Here is a 17,221-nt window from a genome sequence, read left to right as displayed (position 1 = left end):
ATATACATACATTTGTTAGATGTCAGAAACATTTCTACAAGATTGGTCTTGTGGTTGCAGTCTGAAGCGATGAGTTCACTGAGAGGGGGTAGGAAGAGACTTGATGTGTTTGAAGTGCACTGATTATTATTGAGTTATTCTTTCGGTTGCAGGTTGAAACCGTGCATTAAGAAATAACGTTTCAGTTTCAAAATAACAATCAAAGGCCAATAATAAAGAGTTTGTAATTTAACATCTAAAAAATAAATCATACAAATCTAAATTTCTAACTGTATTTGGATTTTTAAAGATGAAAATTGTTATTACACAGCCAAATCACAACTTTTTTCTAAACTAAGGAAAATGGTGTCACAACACGATCTGGAGCTTATAATCCATGCGTTTTTTTCTTCTATTTTAGACTTTTGTAAACGTTTGTTTTCGTGTCTGAACAAGAAGGAGCTGTCTCGTCTGCAGTTGATACAAAACTCTTCTGACCCGCTCTAGTAGAAGAACTTACATTTCCCCGATCCTTAAAACTCTTCACTGGCTGCCAGTTTCAGGATCAATTTTAAAATTCTGGTTCTTACTTTCAGATCTATTCATGGTCAGGCTCCTCCTTAAATCAGTGATCTGATCCAGCCTTACACCCCAGCTCTGGCTCTGAGGTCTGTGGATCAGAATCTAATGATTGTTCCTGAACACGGTTCAGGACCAGAGGAAAGAAATCCTTCCAGACTGTTGCTCCTAAGCTTTGGAACGATCTTCTTCTCTCTCTGTGTTTGATGATCTACTGACTCCTTCAAGAAACATCTTAAGACCTTTTTATTTGTGCAGGCTTTTCCTTGATTTTCTTGGACTCCTGTGTATGTCTTATGTGTTTTGGCCTTTTATAGTATGTATTTTAACTGTGTATTGTTTTTGATTGTTAAAGTGCTTTGTCACACTGGTCTAGAAAGGTGCTTTACAAATAACATTTACTTACTTACTTATAAATAACTATTAATTCCAATGATTTAACACATAATTCAAATAATAATAATCAACGCAGTTTGTTTTCGACCCTCCTGGTCCCCTTGACATCAATTGCTAAAAGATTCTGACCTGTCACGTGATGGACGTGGACGCCCGTGCGTCAAAAAGGGTTGAAGAGTATTTAATGTCGTCACCTTGCGGAAACCTTCCAGCACGTCTTTCATCTTCTCGTAGCGTCGGAAGAGGTCGGCCAGAGACTTCTCCACCGAGTTGAGGTCGGCCAGCGCCTGCTCCTTCTCCATGATCAGCTGCTGGATGGTGTGGTGCGAGAGAGACTTCTCCTTCTGGTCGTCCTCTGACGGACACAAGGACAACGTATGATACTCAGTTTGGATCAGCGTTGAGGTTTAAATAAGAGGACGTGCAGACCATCGAATGGACAGCAATAAAGCCGAGTTGATGGTCCGATCTATCGTTTATTTAAACCTGCTGAACGTGCTGTACGACACTGAACAATAAGACGAACGATGCAGCATGCAGATGTCCTGACTCTGAGTTTTCTAGGAAGAAACATTTGGACGTACAAACACAAAAAGATCAAGCAAATGTCAAGTGGACAATGGTCGAGGAAAGAAACGGTCGTCCCTATTCTTTGACGGACGGATGGAGAGACGTGACACACAAGCGAGGTCTGTGATACTCACCCGGCATGCCTGTCGAGGTTATTAAAGAGTCAAAGGGGCAGAACAGAAAAAAAAAAAAGATAGGGGTCGTGTTAGGTCAAGCTTGGAGGGCACGTGACAAGAGTCGAGCGTCGGACACAGTTGGTGGAGGTGAGAAGAAAGTGAAAGTGTGTTTTGCACTTTTTTTTTTCTCTTGCTTGACACGATATTTATTTTTTAAAAAGTGGAGAAAACTACAGGACTACAGCGTAGAATCTTCAGCCAGGAAATAAATATTCACTGGTGAGTTGGCTGACTAAATAATGTGTAGTTATGTAATGAAATAAATATTTTTATGTTCATGTTTTTGGGTAATTAACGCAGAAAACGTGTGTTTCCTAGTTGATCTAGTAAGGGTGTAAAAGAATGGATATTCGTAATATTGTTTTTATAGTTTTTTATAACGTATCAATATTCAACAGCACTGTATACATTTATTTGTTGCTTTTAAAACAAATTTATCTTATAATCATTGTTCTATTGTTTATATTTCAATAAACTGAGTGTAAAAATAAAATAATTCTATTTTTTAATCTACATTTAACATAAGCAAACATTCAGGGCGTTGTGTTGCAATTAAATTTCCGCCCGCTAGATGGCGGCAGTCATTATATCCTCCGCAGATAATGGATCAGAAAAGACCAGAGGATACACTTGACTCCATTTGACCAAAGCTGATTTTTCGACCAATTTTTGGTATTTAAACAAGCAAAAGCAGACTTCATCAAGAGTCATGTGATCTGGAAATTCTGCAACACCAGAGTCAAGTACTCGGAACAATACTACAAATCTATCCTTGTTTCTACAGTATCGCAATATAATATTATAACTAAAAAGCATCTACAAATAGACCAGAAATATATATGTATGTTACAGCTATTCTTTTAAAAATAAACATTTGGAAGAAAAAAAACGAAATAGCTTTAAAGTACTATAAGAATGAGAACATCATTAGGAAAATACAATACAGTAAGTAATGAATACTTGAATAAAATTTGAGTTAGTGTTTCTCACCTAGCTAATCTAATTATCACTGCCTAGACCAATTTCAATTTACTTATTTGAACAAATGTAATCTTATTTATCATTATTATCTTTACTATTAACAATATGGCCTGTTGGTGATCACATTGCAACCCATACAGGGAAGAAAAAAGGACGTAACATAATAGAAAAACTTTTTTATTTTTATTTTATATATTGATTTTATTCAAACCCCCTCATGAACACAGACCTAACCATCAAGATGATATTAAGCCTCTTCATTTCAAAGGAAATCCTGCTCATGTAGTTACATTTCATTACATTTTCAAAAGTATAACACAACAGTGGAACTAGCCAACATAATAAAAAAAAAAAAAAAAAAGAGTATCAGCGAGCATGTTGCTAAAGTGCAGCCATAGACAGTGAAATAAGTTCAGAAGTTCAGTGTCATTCCTTTACTTACCGATCATCTGAGCGATCGTCTTCTCATACTCTGCAACTATTCTCCTGCAGGCGAGACAGACAATGTATGTGAGGAGCGTAGATTAGGTGAGTTTGATGAAGATAATTGAGAATGTTGCTTCATCATATCAAACATGGTGACTCAGGACAAGGTAAAAGGAATCCAGAGGAATAAGAGGATTGATGATCCATCTGAGCCTGCATCTCATCCTGAGCTCAATCAAGCAAATGAACTAAGCTCTGTCTCACTGAACTAAGCCGGAGACACAACAGCAACTTGTGGACACAAACATTCAATAACACGTATAACATCATTAAAAATAAAACAAGTTAATTGTGTAATGAAGAGCAACATGACATCTTCCTCATATGCATTCCCTTTTTAAATTTTGGGACTTGATTTTGAAAATTGATTCCTCAGAAAAAGGAATATTGGAAAAGTATATTCCATTGTTGGTCGACAAAAAACTTGTATGTTATCTTAAGATACAACCTTCTGCAACACTTGCCTTATTTGGCTATTGCACAGGAGGATAGACAAGCACGAGATATGGCAGTAAATATTATTAGTAATTATTCATTTAGAAATTAAATGATGTCTTAATATCAATATCAATATTGTTACATGATACTAATGGCATCACTGTATGCATTTAGTACATTCTGATTGAAATGTGTTGTTTCTAATTTAAACATTACTTAATCATTTTTGTTAAGTTTAATTAATTATCAAATCAACAAACTGTATTTTGTGGTGCAGTGAGTTTTTTCTTCATCTTTACTTTAGTTTTTCATTTTGAGTGAGGAACAGGGGTTTGTGTTTTTTAAAAGGGGTAAACTATACATTTTATTTCAAAAACTAAAAAATATATATATATTCAATAAAGAAAAGTCATATTCCATTCATATACCACCTGTTCGTCTTATATTCTACTGTTTATAATTGAAGTGAAAAACATGGTAATTTTTTTTTCTATTACAAAACATACTTTCAAGCAACATTTTGGGCTAATTGGACTATAAAGCAAAGAAATCTCCATTTAATAATAATAAGAGTTGGAAGTTTAACTAGTTTGTTTTCCTCTTTCCTCGATAACATGCAGATGGGTGAAAATATACATATAGTGTTTAATTCGACGACCCTACCTCATCTCCCCCACCTCCTGCCGACTGTCTTCATACTTCCTCTGCCACTCCAGCACCTCCTTCTCTTTGGACACGATCTGTGCAAACAGGTTTTGCGGTGAACTCATGTGTTCAAGTGTTAAACACACACACATTTATAGCACACCTCCTCTCTAGCTATTCCCAGTGAGTGATCCAGATCCCTGGGCAGGTGAGGACTCTCCCCGTCCACGTAGCTGTTGTTGTTGGTCCTGGTGTACAGGGAGCTCTTGGTGACGCCGACTTCCACCGGAGACGACACGTCTCTGTGCTGCTTCCAGGCGCCGAGGGACAGCAGCGACAGAAAGGGAAACATGGTCCATTAGAATTCAGAGCCGAAGCATGCGACGCGCTCTCCTGAAGCCGGGCAGCATTTGACCAGAAACGACAATATTCAACACCGCAAAAAACAAAAATGAGTCAAGCCGATGATGCTCCCGTGTTCAGCTGCCGCGTGATTGGACGCGACAGGCTTCTTAATCGCAGCATTAGCCCGGTGACTCGCCCCCAGCTGAGTCAGCGGATCATCTTAAGAACTTAAAAGTTTGTCAGATCCAGGCAGGAGGGGTCGATGGAAACGATACAGCACAGACTGCATCACGTATAGAAGAAGAGGAGGAAAGAGGAAGCAGCACAAGTCGGATGAGTTAGTATTGAGCCAAAGCACATTCCACCGCTTCATCCTAAAATAATGTGACGGGTTAACATATTTTATTTAACGACGAGAGCTAATTTATTGTACGACCGGTTCAAAGTTGCATAAATTCTTGTCCAAACTTCTTTGATTGTCATCTAAACTTTAAGTTAAAATGTTAAACATAGTCATGTTTTTGTTGTTTTAAATACGGTTGTGAAACTGAAATATACGTATAATCATTTTAGTCAATGTATCCTTCTTATATTCTTCTACATGGTTTTCTGTGTTTATGTTGTGTTTATCTTTACAGTGCAAATAACTTGTTTTTATTAATCTATTGTTTGTGTTGCTGTGACCTGGAAAAACTATTTCCCGAAGGAGATCTCCAGAGGGATCGATAAAGGTTGTCTGTCTGTCTAACTAACAGCAAATATACAAAGATAATGTATTCTTGAAACAGTGTTAAATAAAAAAAATTCCAAACATGAGATTTCATTCTCAACTTTTTTTTAATGCTTTCCCTCATATTTTTTTGTCTTTTTGTGTTTTAAAATACTTCGTAAGACGCTCCAAACCTGTGCAACCAGCCTCTAAATATGCAGGTGTATTTCTGACTAGACATGTATAACCAAAACAAAGCTAAACTATCATGGGAACTACTGGAATTGTGGGATCTAGAGGTTGTTGTTATTCCTCAATGATTTTGGCTCCGTATAACAGCGTATAAAACAAGCTGAACATTTGAAAAATTTGGTTTTGTCTGAAAACCGATTCTACAGTATATTTGATTTGTTATAAAGATGAACTGCTCCCTCTACTGTTAGACTGACGTAATGGAAACTCCAGCTGGCAGTCACCATACAAACTAATATATATATATATACAGTATATATATATATATAAAATGAAAAAAACATTGTACAACCTGGATAATGTCCAGGTATCCAGTGGATATATTTGACAGGTTAGTAAATTAATAGGTCAAATTGTTGTAGTGGCTGAAACTGTTTTTAAAAGATGAGGGAAGAGTTTGGAAACTAGAGATAAATAAGATGTTTCAGTGCTAAAAAAAAAAGGTTTTAAAAAAAATCAATTCAGCTGAGATGCAGAGCCAAAAAGTAATTTAAGGAATGCGTCAGGATTACTAGAAGGATGATATTATGGGGTTAAAGTAAGCCACCCTTACTTTGAGAAAAGGTGAACCGTTGATGTTCCATCTCCGAGTGCTTGGTTTCTTAAGACGAGACTGTTGAATCACACGGACCGTAAGACTCAGGAACACAAACCTAGATAAGACCTTTTAAGGCTGAAGGCTCATCTTCCTGTGTCAAGTTTATGGCCTTTTATAGTTGTTGACTCAATTGACGATAACCTCAGCGATGTGAAAGTGGTGATTGTAATCTTGAGTTTTTATTAACTTTCATGCTTCTGGAAGCATTTTGAGAAAAAGGCAACATGCGCTGTAAAGGCGGGGGGAAAGCAGGAGGCTGGTTTAGTTTCAGGTGTTAGCTGTTAGACTACCTGATGAAGCGGCAGCGCCGACACCATGTATTAGGCCATGGAGGTCGTAGCATTTTGGTAAAAGGAAAGAGTGCTGCGCTAGCCTCATGCACACACTACTGTCGCAACATTTCCATCATCTAATCATCACAAACACAGGCGGAGCGCAGGTGCAGGGCTCAATACCTGCGGGGTTACATCAGAGAGGAAGGGACACTGAGAGATGTTTTTGGCAACTTGCAGAGCCTCTATCCTCAGGGCTGCAAGCACCAGTTCCTCCTGGGCCGCACAGAGAAAGGAGGGGAGAGCGGTCGGGGGGGGGGGGGTTGGAAAAATTGCGGCCCAAGAAGGAGAGAGCAAAGGAAAAGCAAATATAATTCATCACACACAGTTGCTGCTGTCCTCGTAAGAAGCTAGTCAAGGTGAGAGAAAATAATAATAAAGCAAACAAGACACAACAAAACAGTGGACCACCAGGATGGATTCACAAGAGGGGGTTAGGTGAGGGAGGAGGGGGGTCTTTATATGATTCGTCAACACACCTGTAGTTTTTGGGCGAACGCTGTGGGGTTGGTCTCAGCGAGGTCGGGCTCCAGGTACTGCACGGGATCCTCACATTCAGACAGCCTGTCTAACGGGGGCAGGGACTGGAGCGGGGGGGCCTCCTCGGTGCACTGGCTAGGGGGCTACAGGGGCACCAGGGGAGGGCGGGGGGGAGGAGGGCAGGGTCAGCATAGCAAAGCAAGCGCTGAGTGTTTGCATGGCAGTGCCCGTAACTTCACACCGTAAATAACTGGTGTTTGCCTCGGGAGTCTAAGCTGCCCTCTTGTGGTTATACAGTGAAATGATTTCAATGACTGGAAATTAAATGACATTCAACGATGACAGCTGGACAGATAAATGGTGACGGTCAAAACGGCTCCTCGCTCACCTGCTCGTCTCTTTCTGTGCTCTGCGTGCGACTGAGCGACTCGCACTCTCGCTTCTTGCCCTTTTCGCTCGCAGCACCCTCGGGACCAGGACGGGACCCTAGAATGGGAGACTTCATGCTGGCCGTTATCTGAGCTTCCATTTCTTCAAAACTCCTACAAAGAAAAGCCATGAAAATTACATGCAACATTAAATATAATGGCAGCAATTGTTGGGGGCTTTGCGACAACATGAACAATATTTGCTACACTTAACCATAAAATGTTAATTAAATTGTCATATATATATATAAATATATATATATATATATAAAAATACATATATACACACACATATACACATACAAACATATATAATACACATACATATATACATATACATATATACACATACACACATACATATATATATATACATATATACACATACATATATACATACATACATATATACATACATACATATATATATACATACACATACACATACATATATATATACATACACATACACATACATATATATATATATATGTATACATACATATATATATATATATGTATACATACATATATATATATATACATACACATACATACATATACATACATAAATATATATACATATACATAATTACATAAATATACACAAATATTTTATTAAACACAAAAAGTGTACACAGGTTTTTAGATTTAGATTTTACAGTAAATCTAAGATTAAACAATGGGTCATACCCGGTGCAGGGGGAGGTGGGTTCAGACCCATGTTGACACGAGTTCTTAGTTAACGTGTCCGAAACTGATTCCAAATTCAAGTACATCAATGGTTTCTTAGTAGACAGCGGCTGAAAAAAAAACAAATCAAAAGTTCAGCATTTTTTTCTTGAGATAAATAACTTCCCGTCTTCTCTACGGACGTAAGATACTCACAGGCGACGAGGAGCCGATCTTCTCCATGTATTCAATCTCATAGTCCTGCCCTGAAACAGAAAGTCAAAGCAGATGCTACTGACCGACGGGAGGTACAATTCGAAACTCTGTGCTACAGTGTACAGTGATCCCAGACTGACACAGAGCGGTTCGCTCTGCATTGAACCAAATGGCTGAGCCAAACTGCCCCGGGGAAGAGATGACGAATCAGAGGGTCAGAGGGGAGGAAAGGACTGGGCACCGACATTTATTATTCTGCCCATGGTATGAGACCATCGCTATTTAACGCTCACAATGTACAACAGTGTTTACTTTCTTTTGTGTTCGCCGTTGAAAAGACTCGTTTTGAAGTACACAAATGACACACAAAGAGAGTTGACCGCTAACCTGGAGCCTGCAGGGGAAGGCCGTTCTCGTTGACAAAGGATGTGAGATCAGACGGACGAGGATAATCCTGCTGATCAGAGCTCGCATCGGTGTCCATGTCGTGCACGCTGTTCCACTTGTGGCCGGTGGTGGAGGCGAGTTTCTCCTCGTCCGTGGCGTGGTCGTCCTGTGGCGGGGAAGAGAGGTTAGAAGGGTCAACTGTGTCTGATATATTCTGAACAGGAAATTAAAAAGTATAATAAATGGAGGATTCTTTTTCAGGAGAAGGAAATAGAAGAGTTATTATACCTGGGTTTGGTCCGATGTTGCCGTCTTCTTTGGTGAGCGCTTTACTCTGAAAGTGTTACTGGATAAAAGAAAAAAAATCATGTATTTCAATTAATAATCCAATTAAATTAAATATGCTAAGAACATATTTTAAAAACGTTTTTTTTATTATTTAAAAAATCAATTCATCCATGTCGGACCAGGTAACAAATGACGCTTTAGAAAAAAGAAAAAAAAAACAACTAAATTGACAACTACCAAGAATGGACACGGGGAGGAGCTGTTTCTCTGCGAACCGCTAGGTTCACATTTAATGTTGTAATGTTCTATTGAAAACTCAAAACTATGCAGTAAATATTTAATAATAGGTCAATCACTTATATTTGACTTGATTCTTGGAAAAAATTGTAATCTTGAATTTTAAAAAAAATGGAAGTAAATAAAAGTGACACAATGTCTAATTATTGACTTTGTGTCACTTTTATTTTGTTACTTTTAATGAGAAAGCTGAGGAAAAAAATGCTCAATGAATGAACAGCTTATGACAAATGATGAAAATGGGATTGAGAGTCAAGAAGGATTAAAAATGATAAGAGAGTAACAAGGTGTAAATGTGAAGAAAATGGGTATGAATGTGAAAAGAAAATGAGGGTGTCATGTTTGCCTCTGTACTTACAAAAGACAACATAGAGAAGACACACCTTTGGACTTCCTAAGACATGAGAATACACAGGTGACAGAAGGACAGACAGACAGAAGACACAATGGCCTGGAGAACTCATTGAGCTCTCTTAGAATAAACTATTCAAAATTTTTCAGTCGTTTACCAGCAGACAGGATCCTAACATTTAGGTTATCAGGAGGAGAAAAATGAATTTCCCCGCATCTGTCTTTTTCACTGATCACCGACAAACACACTGTGTTGAAGATTAACTTACGATTTAATGGGGGTCTTCTTCTTCTTGGCAGGTTTGTTCTGGTTTTGGTCCTGCAGCTCCCCAACGTTATCGTTGTCATTTTCAGCATCGCCGTCAGTAGAAGACAGTTCGGCGGAGGCGGATGCTTTAGGGGGTGAGTTAGCCATTTTGTTATTGGATTTAAAAGGATCTACGGAGTCGTCAAAGTTATCTGGGTCAAAGCCGAAGGAAGCCCTGGGTAGCTTGGGGGAGTTGGAGATGGCTTTCTTGTTTGAGAAGGGGTTGAAATGTGGATCTTCCCATTTGTCAGGATCAAAGTTATAAGATGATTTGGGGATTGGGATTTCATCTTCGTTGCCATTGTGTGACGCTGGCGGGTTGTTGTCCAGCTGCTCGGTTTGAGCTGCAGGAGCCTTCTTCAGCCCCAGTCGAGGCTTCCTCAGAGGCATCTTGGCACCAGGTTTCTTGCCCAATTTCTTGGGTGGAGGAGAAGCCGGGTGTGATGCCTCACAGTTCTCCTCCGAGTAGTCAAACTCCAGCCTTACGGACTGTTGTTTGGGCAGGATGGGTTGTTCTTCTGGATCTAATATAGGTTGTTGGGGCGATGGTGAAGGTGTGAAGTGGTCTTGCTCCACCACCAGGGTGCTGGGCTTTTCGGTTTGGGGACAAAAGGGGCCTTTCCGACCCAAAACGGGCGAGTTTGCTATTTTACTTCCTCCAGATTTGAAAGGGTTGCTGATATCAACACTATCTGGATCCCAGTTGTAGGTGGCACTAGGGGGGGGTGGGGAGTCGACGCCTTTGTCCACCGGAGGGGCTCCTTCCTGACATTGAATGGACGGTGCCACAGGACTTTCCTCCGGGCTGGTGTGAGGGGTCTCCTCAGGAAGAGGGGGAGGCGTCACCACACGATTCTTCCGGGTTCTTCGAAGGGTTCCGCCCGGGCTCGGGTTTGCTGGACCCCCCTCTGCGGTCTCCTCTGAGGTCTGGCGAAGGTTGGCACGCTTTTTAATTTCGGGTGTGCTGCTGGCCGAGTTGGGTCGTGACCTCTCTGGATTTGAAATCTGTCTCTGTAGAGGCTTTTTCTTCACAGTAAGCACTTTCTTGGGTCGCCGGAGCGTCCCCGGGTTACTCTCTGTCCCGACACTGAAGGACTCAGAGTGCGGTCGGAAGCCTCCTGATTTGGATCCATCTACTAGATCGGAATCATTGAACTCTCCTCCCTGGAGGCTGAGGGACCGTGTGAGTGTGTGAGATGCTTCTGAAGAACCGGTATCAAAGTTGTATGCTCCGCTGGCTGCAATGGGCCGGTCCTCGTCAAAAGAGATGGAGGGAGAACGACAGGCGGTCGCGCGGTCCAATGCAGGATCACTGCCAGTGATGCCGTAAGCTGCAAAAGAATGTGGAATTAGACATATTTTTTCAGTTCCTTGTAGCTAATTATCAACTAAACTTCAGTTTAATCCCACGTTTTGCTCACAACATTCTGAGCTATTATGCGTAGGTTTAAAAAAAAAAAGTGTTTCTGGCGCAATCTAGTGTCTGAATATGGAACTGCAATATTGTCAATTCTCCAATTTGCAGTTGCCAATTTTATGCATGTGGTTCTTGTCCTGTCATCTTTTAATTTGACCTTAAATCAAAAAGTCTCCCAGTACTTCATTTTCATCTCACTAGGTGGTGCCAGTGTCCTACTTTTTTCAGTGAGTAATGCTATTGCCTATTTATTTTTAATAAGCACGTTTGCACAAGATTGTATTTTGTATTTATCTTATTTGATATGGATTATTGAATATTTTTACTTGCTATTTCTATTGATCTCACAAAGAGAGATTTTCATTTCGAGCAGCATTTTCAGAAAAATGATATCCATCCATCCATCCATCCATCCATCCAATGCATTCTCAACCCAAAAACTCACACATAAATAAAACTTAATTCAATTGTACCTATTTCTTCAGATGGGAGTTGCTGAATCAGTAAATCCGTAGGAGAAGCTGATTTTACTGGAGTTGTGGATTCAGGGGTCTCAAAGGCTCCATCTGAGTCCGAGCTCCTGTTAGAGAAGATACGCATTTAGTCAAACATCGTACCAACATATTATTTCATATATTTTATTATATGTTTTGCATTCAGCAGCATATCAGCAATCACAACCGAGATGGAAAGCTTAATCTCAGTATTATCATTTTTACAGATGAAGAAATACCCCTAGCGGATGAGAGAAAAATACATTACTGAGTGCATTTTCTATATTTATGGTCCCATTCTACCCTTTTTTCTCGGACGCCAAGTGAGCCGATGCAGACGTATGGTTGATTTTATTGAATCTTTTTCATATTTTTAAATGAAAACTATGGTGAAATGACACACCAACCTGAGCCAGAACAATCATCATACACCAATGATCCTATTACATGCCACAATGTCACTCAAAATAAAAGAAAATCCCATAATACTGAATCTTTGGCTACAACAAGAGTCCATTTCATTCTTAATTTGAAAACAAATTTGTCATCTAACCACCAGACCGATCGGACTCCATCTCACCTTTGCCTGATCATCTTGCCATACTGTGAGCTCCATGAAAGCCGGCGAAAGAGCCCCAAACCTGGATCAGAGTCCGGACTGACTGCCCCTCCCAGCAGCGAGTCCCAGCCCCAGCGAGCCCACTGCAGTGGAGACAGCACCTGCCACGCACTTACGGCCATGTCTGCTTCTGGACAAATCTACAGCCTCACACAGGTCGGAAACCCCTCTCTCTTCCTCCTGATCAATCTCGCCTGCACTTGAACGTCTCGCTGCTCGTCTTGAGAGCTGCACGTTGTGGTCTGTAGTCATGACAATCTGCCTCTGCTCCTCCCAGCGCGATGCCGTCCAATCTGAATCAGGGATGCTGCGGAAGCCCACCTCCCCTGATGCATGTACACGTTGGAACTTCCTGCATCACATTCTGCTCCCTCACAGCATCCTTCCACCCCAGTCTCTCGGCAGCATATGGACGCTCAACCGAACGTGCTGTGCTGTTTAATGTTGCTTAAACCGAAAACCACGCGACAGTTGAAGAAGACAGAAACTATTTATCTATTTTGACTGTTACAAACCAATATTCTTAAAAATACACCAGATATATCAAAGCAGCATCACCTTAGGAAAATCAACGTCAAAGGTATTCTTGGAAAAAAAAGATATCAAGATGTCTCTGTGAGCTGGTCAACATCACATGTTCCATTCAATTTGCAATAAAAGACGGCGTCAATAGCCTCAAGGAATGGTGTCACACATACAAACGTATATAAGTGAGTGATTGCAAAGCTTACTTCCACCCTGAGGGGGCAATTTGTGATATAGAGTACCTGAAAGAAACAGGGATTGGAGAACCCAATATGTATGTTGATATGCAGGAAAGTCCTCCGTATTGATCTACTATATTTATTGCAAGTCGACCCGGAGGTATGAATTCAGTCCACAGAGTCTGCATAGTCGTCTACTTCCACGTGGACAACCTTCCGACCCCAAAACCATCTGCTTCCTTCTAGAAAAGTGGCGTCTCTGCTCTGATGTCAGACAGATGACAAAGCTTCTAATCACTTAGGGACACACCGGCCAGAATCTTGAAAAGAAGGACCGTGTTCTCAGGTCAAGGAGCAACCATGTCCTGGAGTTGGATCGTGGGAGATTTTTTTGTGCGATATGTTTTTAGCTCCCTGCAACGAAAGGCAGGTTTAAGATCAGATTTCAGCCCTAATAAATGTGTTTATTTTAATAAACTAACCAAGCCAATGATCCCTCAATGATAAAGAACAGCAATGGAAATTAAGATATTAGCTCAGTAGGGAGTCATCGTTGTAATCTCAGTGTCTCAGCGGGACATGACCGCTCCCTTTCGGAGATCCAACTAGATCAGCCTACTGGACCCAGGATCAGAGACAATGCGGAAATGAAGATTATGGAAATCCCTTTAAGACAAAAATCCAATTGCCAAGGGCAAAATAGAATAGTTGGTAATGTTTCAAGCGATATTTCAACGCTCAGTCATTTAAGACTAAATCACAGACTCTAAACTTTGCCTGGTATTGTGGAAAAAAATTGTAAAAAAAAAAAGTAAAAAGAAATTGAATTTAAAATGTATACAGTATACTGTAAATATATATAAAATAGTAATACAATAAAAAAAAGAAAAGGGGAGTCGCATAGCCCCAATATTCAACTTACTTAAAGTAAATGTTTTGCTGATAAATATTTTGTGAAGTTAATTTTGAAAATTAATGAATTATGAATTTAAACACAGGCAGATTATGATTTCAAAATACTCCACAAAGATGGTATGAATAAAAGAACATAATATATCTTCTAAGTATCTTCCACATATTTCCCCGAAGGAGATCTCCAGAAGGGATTCATAAAGTCAATCTATCCATCTATCATATGCACTGTATATGTTATTTATGTAAATATTTGAAGAGCATTTATTTATGATTTAAGGCTGTATAAATGTCATTATGATGGTTTCCTTAATCTTATTGTAACCCTGTTGGGTATTGAAAGAGCGGGCGACGGATTAATATGCTCTTCTGTTTTTCAATGTCTTAATTGAAGACATTAGTCACTGTGCTACATCATCTTTGTCGCCATGGAAACAGAAGGTCTTTGAGGATGACAGAGGAAGAAAAACAGCAGCTGGAAACAGGAGCATGGCAAAAAATGGTAAAAAAAAGAAAAAGAATGAAGTTACCAGATCTATTTGTGAATAGCGTGGTTCTACCGGAAAGTGTGGTGATGAATATAGTCCCATCAATATTTGTTGATGCTACAAATAAAGCTTAAAAAGGGAAACCAAGCTGGAGGTTGGAGCCGATGACGGCAAAGATGTCAGCAGCAGAGCCTCCCCGTCTCTTGCCTGGAGACAAGCTGCGTGAAGCTGAGAGACATTTTAAACAGCCAGACAGCTCTGCACACAGCCGGTCTCATTCATGGACTCATTTGTCTGCACAGTTTTACCGGAGGGCGGGAGAAGAACAAACACTGGACTAAGACGATGAGAGAAACTGACTGTGTGCGAGAGAGAGTATTCAGACAACACATGTTCCACATCATGTTTTTTGTTTGTGGCATTAATGTTTTCTACTGTGTGTTTGCTATCGGCAGTAGCCGCGGTGTAGACTGTATTTACAAATGCCACCGCAAATATGACAAAAAAATAACCTTTCATGCATGAAATAAATGAATGAAAAAAATATATTACACTAAGAATTGATTTATTTTTAACTATTAATACAGTTTCCAGATAAATTAAAGAAAAGACAATTTTCAAAGAGAAAAATGAAAAGTTACTTTTATGTCTTCAGGTCACGACAACCATTAATGAATCTGTCAGAGCCCCTCTTTCCCTCATTCCTTTGTTCCCCCTGTTTTTTAATCAACTTTTCATATTTTGTAAATCTTGTCTGAACTTTATTAACTTCTAGGTCGCTGGAGATTGTTTATCACATTTAAATAGGCCATGAAATGCTACTGTTTTGCTAGCAATCTACAATAACAAAACATTAGTTACTACCACCATATTTTCTGTTAAGTGAAATAAATATCAATGAGGAAAAACTAAGCGCAGTGATCTTATTATCACCTGGTATATTCCAACATTTAAGAATTCAGAGCGCAAAACAAAGAACCCACAGAGAGAGTAAATCTCCAAGAGTAATACCCGATCTACCATAATCTGAGGAACACTGAGCAGATGGCACATTTGAGCCTAAAGAAGTGAAGCACGAAGGGGGAACCAAGCAATGCCAACTCAGTTAGTTCTAGATTGTTTGTAAGCTTGTCTAGTCATTGATGATCTATAGCCTGTATTTTGAGAAAGCAAGCTTATGATATATTTAGGCAACATTTTTTGTTCTGCTCCCTCCACTGTTGCAACAGTGTAACTGCAGTGGTAGAAATACTTATTTTCAGTGTTCAAAAATCTGTTCTGCAAATACACAAACCTCCATACTACAACCTTTTCTACCTAATAATGCCTTTACATTTACATCATATACAGCTTTGCAACTCTTTGTTCTCTCACTCTACTTTTAATTTCAGTGTTCACAGATTCTCCTCTGCAGCGAAGTTATCATTCCCACGATACCACCTTTCATCCTCCTCTCCTTTGTGTTACTACTAGAAGTATATCAATTCATTTATAAATGTACTAATCATCACTACCACACATTATCTATCCTTTCACACAAAATATTCATAAAGGTATCACCACAATAATAATAACATAACAGAATTACAATTTTGGTATTTATTCAAATAAATATTTTACATGATGATGTTCATGTTATGTATAGATGCTTTAATGTCTTTATCCCTTTAAACATAAATTCAATATGTATTAATTTACTCCCAATGACAGCCTTTTTTTATCTATATGTGGCCAGGAACCCTCAGTGGTAGATCTCTGAGTTTCTGCTAGTTTTTCCCACAGAAGTCTAGTTCATCAACCCGGGCTATGCCCAGTAAAAAAGTAGCCACTGCACACTGCATTTGCATCATTCAGAGCAGAAGTTCTAAAAATAGATGTATGAATATTAACTTGAAATGCATTAAGGTTATGAATATTCTTGATGATTTTATATACGTAATACAGAAATAGCAATCCTATAATGATATTTAGAACTCATTCTAAGCATCAAAACAGACAAGTTGCCAGGCAGGTTCTGTAAGAGGACCAACACGAATTCATGCATAAGCTAATTTCGTGAGCAACTGGGATGTTAAAGGATGTGACAGGTCAAGAAGAGAATTCAGTAAAAGCCTTATTAATAATTGTTGAGATGAGAATAGCTATGCAGCCTTGTGCTTTTAAAGCCAAGTGTGACTGGAACTCCTGTGCTTGTCGCTGTGTTGCTTAGGCCTTTTTAAGTATATATTTTAACTGTGTATTGTTTTTGATTGTTAAAGCGCTTTGTGACCCTGGTCTAGAAACCTTTACTTACTTATTACTAAGATAGCAAAAGGGCATGAAATGTATATACAATCTTTGAGCTTGAAATCCTGTGCTTAATAAAGCCTTCCACGACGTCACACTCCACATCTGTGTGCAAACGTGGAGCCGAGTCTGTGATATAAATAAAGCAAAGTGGAGCGCCCCACATCCTCCCCCTCCTTGCTCCCTCGTCCACTCATCTTCCTGCATTACCTTTGCTCCTCCTCCCAGCATGTTTCTATTTGAACACAGTCAGCAGCAGCTCCTCTTCCTTCATCCTTCGTACAGAACAAAAACATCACCCCCCCCCCACCATCCATGCCAGTGGCGCTGACTGGTCTACTTACCCAATTCTAAATTCCAACACACTATGATTCATGAAGTGGATTAAT

The 17,221-nt window shown here is 39.6% G+C and overlaps 1 protein-coding gene across 9 annotated transcripts in view; it reads right to left on the bottom strand.

Annotated features, from left to right (window-relative positions):
- Positions 1–17,221, bottom strand: part of tacc2 (transforming, acidic coiled-coil containing protein 2) — a 31,256-nt gene that overhangs the window by 1,210 nt on the left and 12,825 nt on the right. The window contains exons 4-16 of one of the 9 annotated variants that reach the window (XM_087803213.1): positions 11,803–11,909; positions 9,875–11,243; positions 8,958–9,015; positions 8,670–8,835; positions 8,283–8,332; positions 8,088–8,197; positions 7,355–7,508; positions 6,966–7,109; positions 6,610–6,702; positions 4,414–4,557; positions 4,269–4,345; positions 3,124–3,167; positions 1,149–1,309 (exon numbers count right to left, since the gene is read on the bottom strand). In XM_087803213.1, the coding sequence (XP_087659339.1) occupies positions 1,149–1,309; positions 3,124–3,167; positions 4,269–4,345; positions 4,414–4,557; positions 6,610–6,702; positions 6,966–7,109; positions 7,355–7,508; positions 8,088–8,197; positions 8,283–8,332; positions 8,670–8,835; positions 8,958–9,015; positions 9,875–11,243; positions 11,803–11,909 (2,677 nt within the window). Of the gene's footprint in view, positions 1–1,148; positions 1,310–3,123; positions 3,168–4,268; positions 4,346–4,413; positions 4,561–6,109; positions 6,170–6,609; positions 6,703–6,965; positions 7,110–7,354; positions 7,509–8,087; positions 8,198–8,282; positions 8,333–8,669; positions 8,836–8,957; positions 9,016–9,874; positions 11,244–11,802; positions 11,910–17,221 lie in introns of all 9 variants that reach the window. The other 8 variants (XM_087803214.1, XM_087803215.1, XM_087803217.1 and 5 more) reach the window with 8 other exon arrangements.

Source organism: Callionymus lyra, chromosome 11 (assembly GCF_982586985.1).
Source record: "Callionymus lyra chromosome 11, fCalLyr1.hap1.1, whole genome shotgun sequence".
In the NCBI taxonomy this organism is placed as follows: domain Eukaryota; kingdom Metazoa; phylum Chordata; class Actinopteri; order Syngnathiformes; family Callionymidae; genus Callionymus; species Callionymus lyra.
This window is presented reverse-complemented; position numbering and strand designations above follow the sequence as displayed.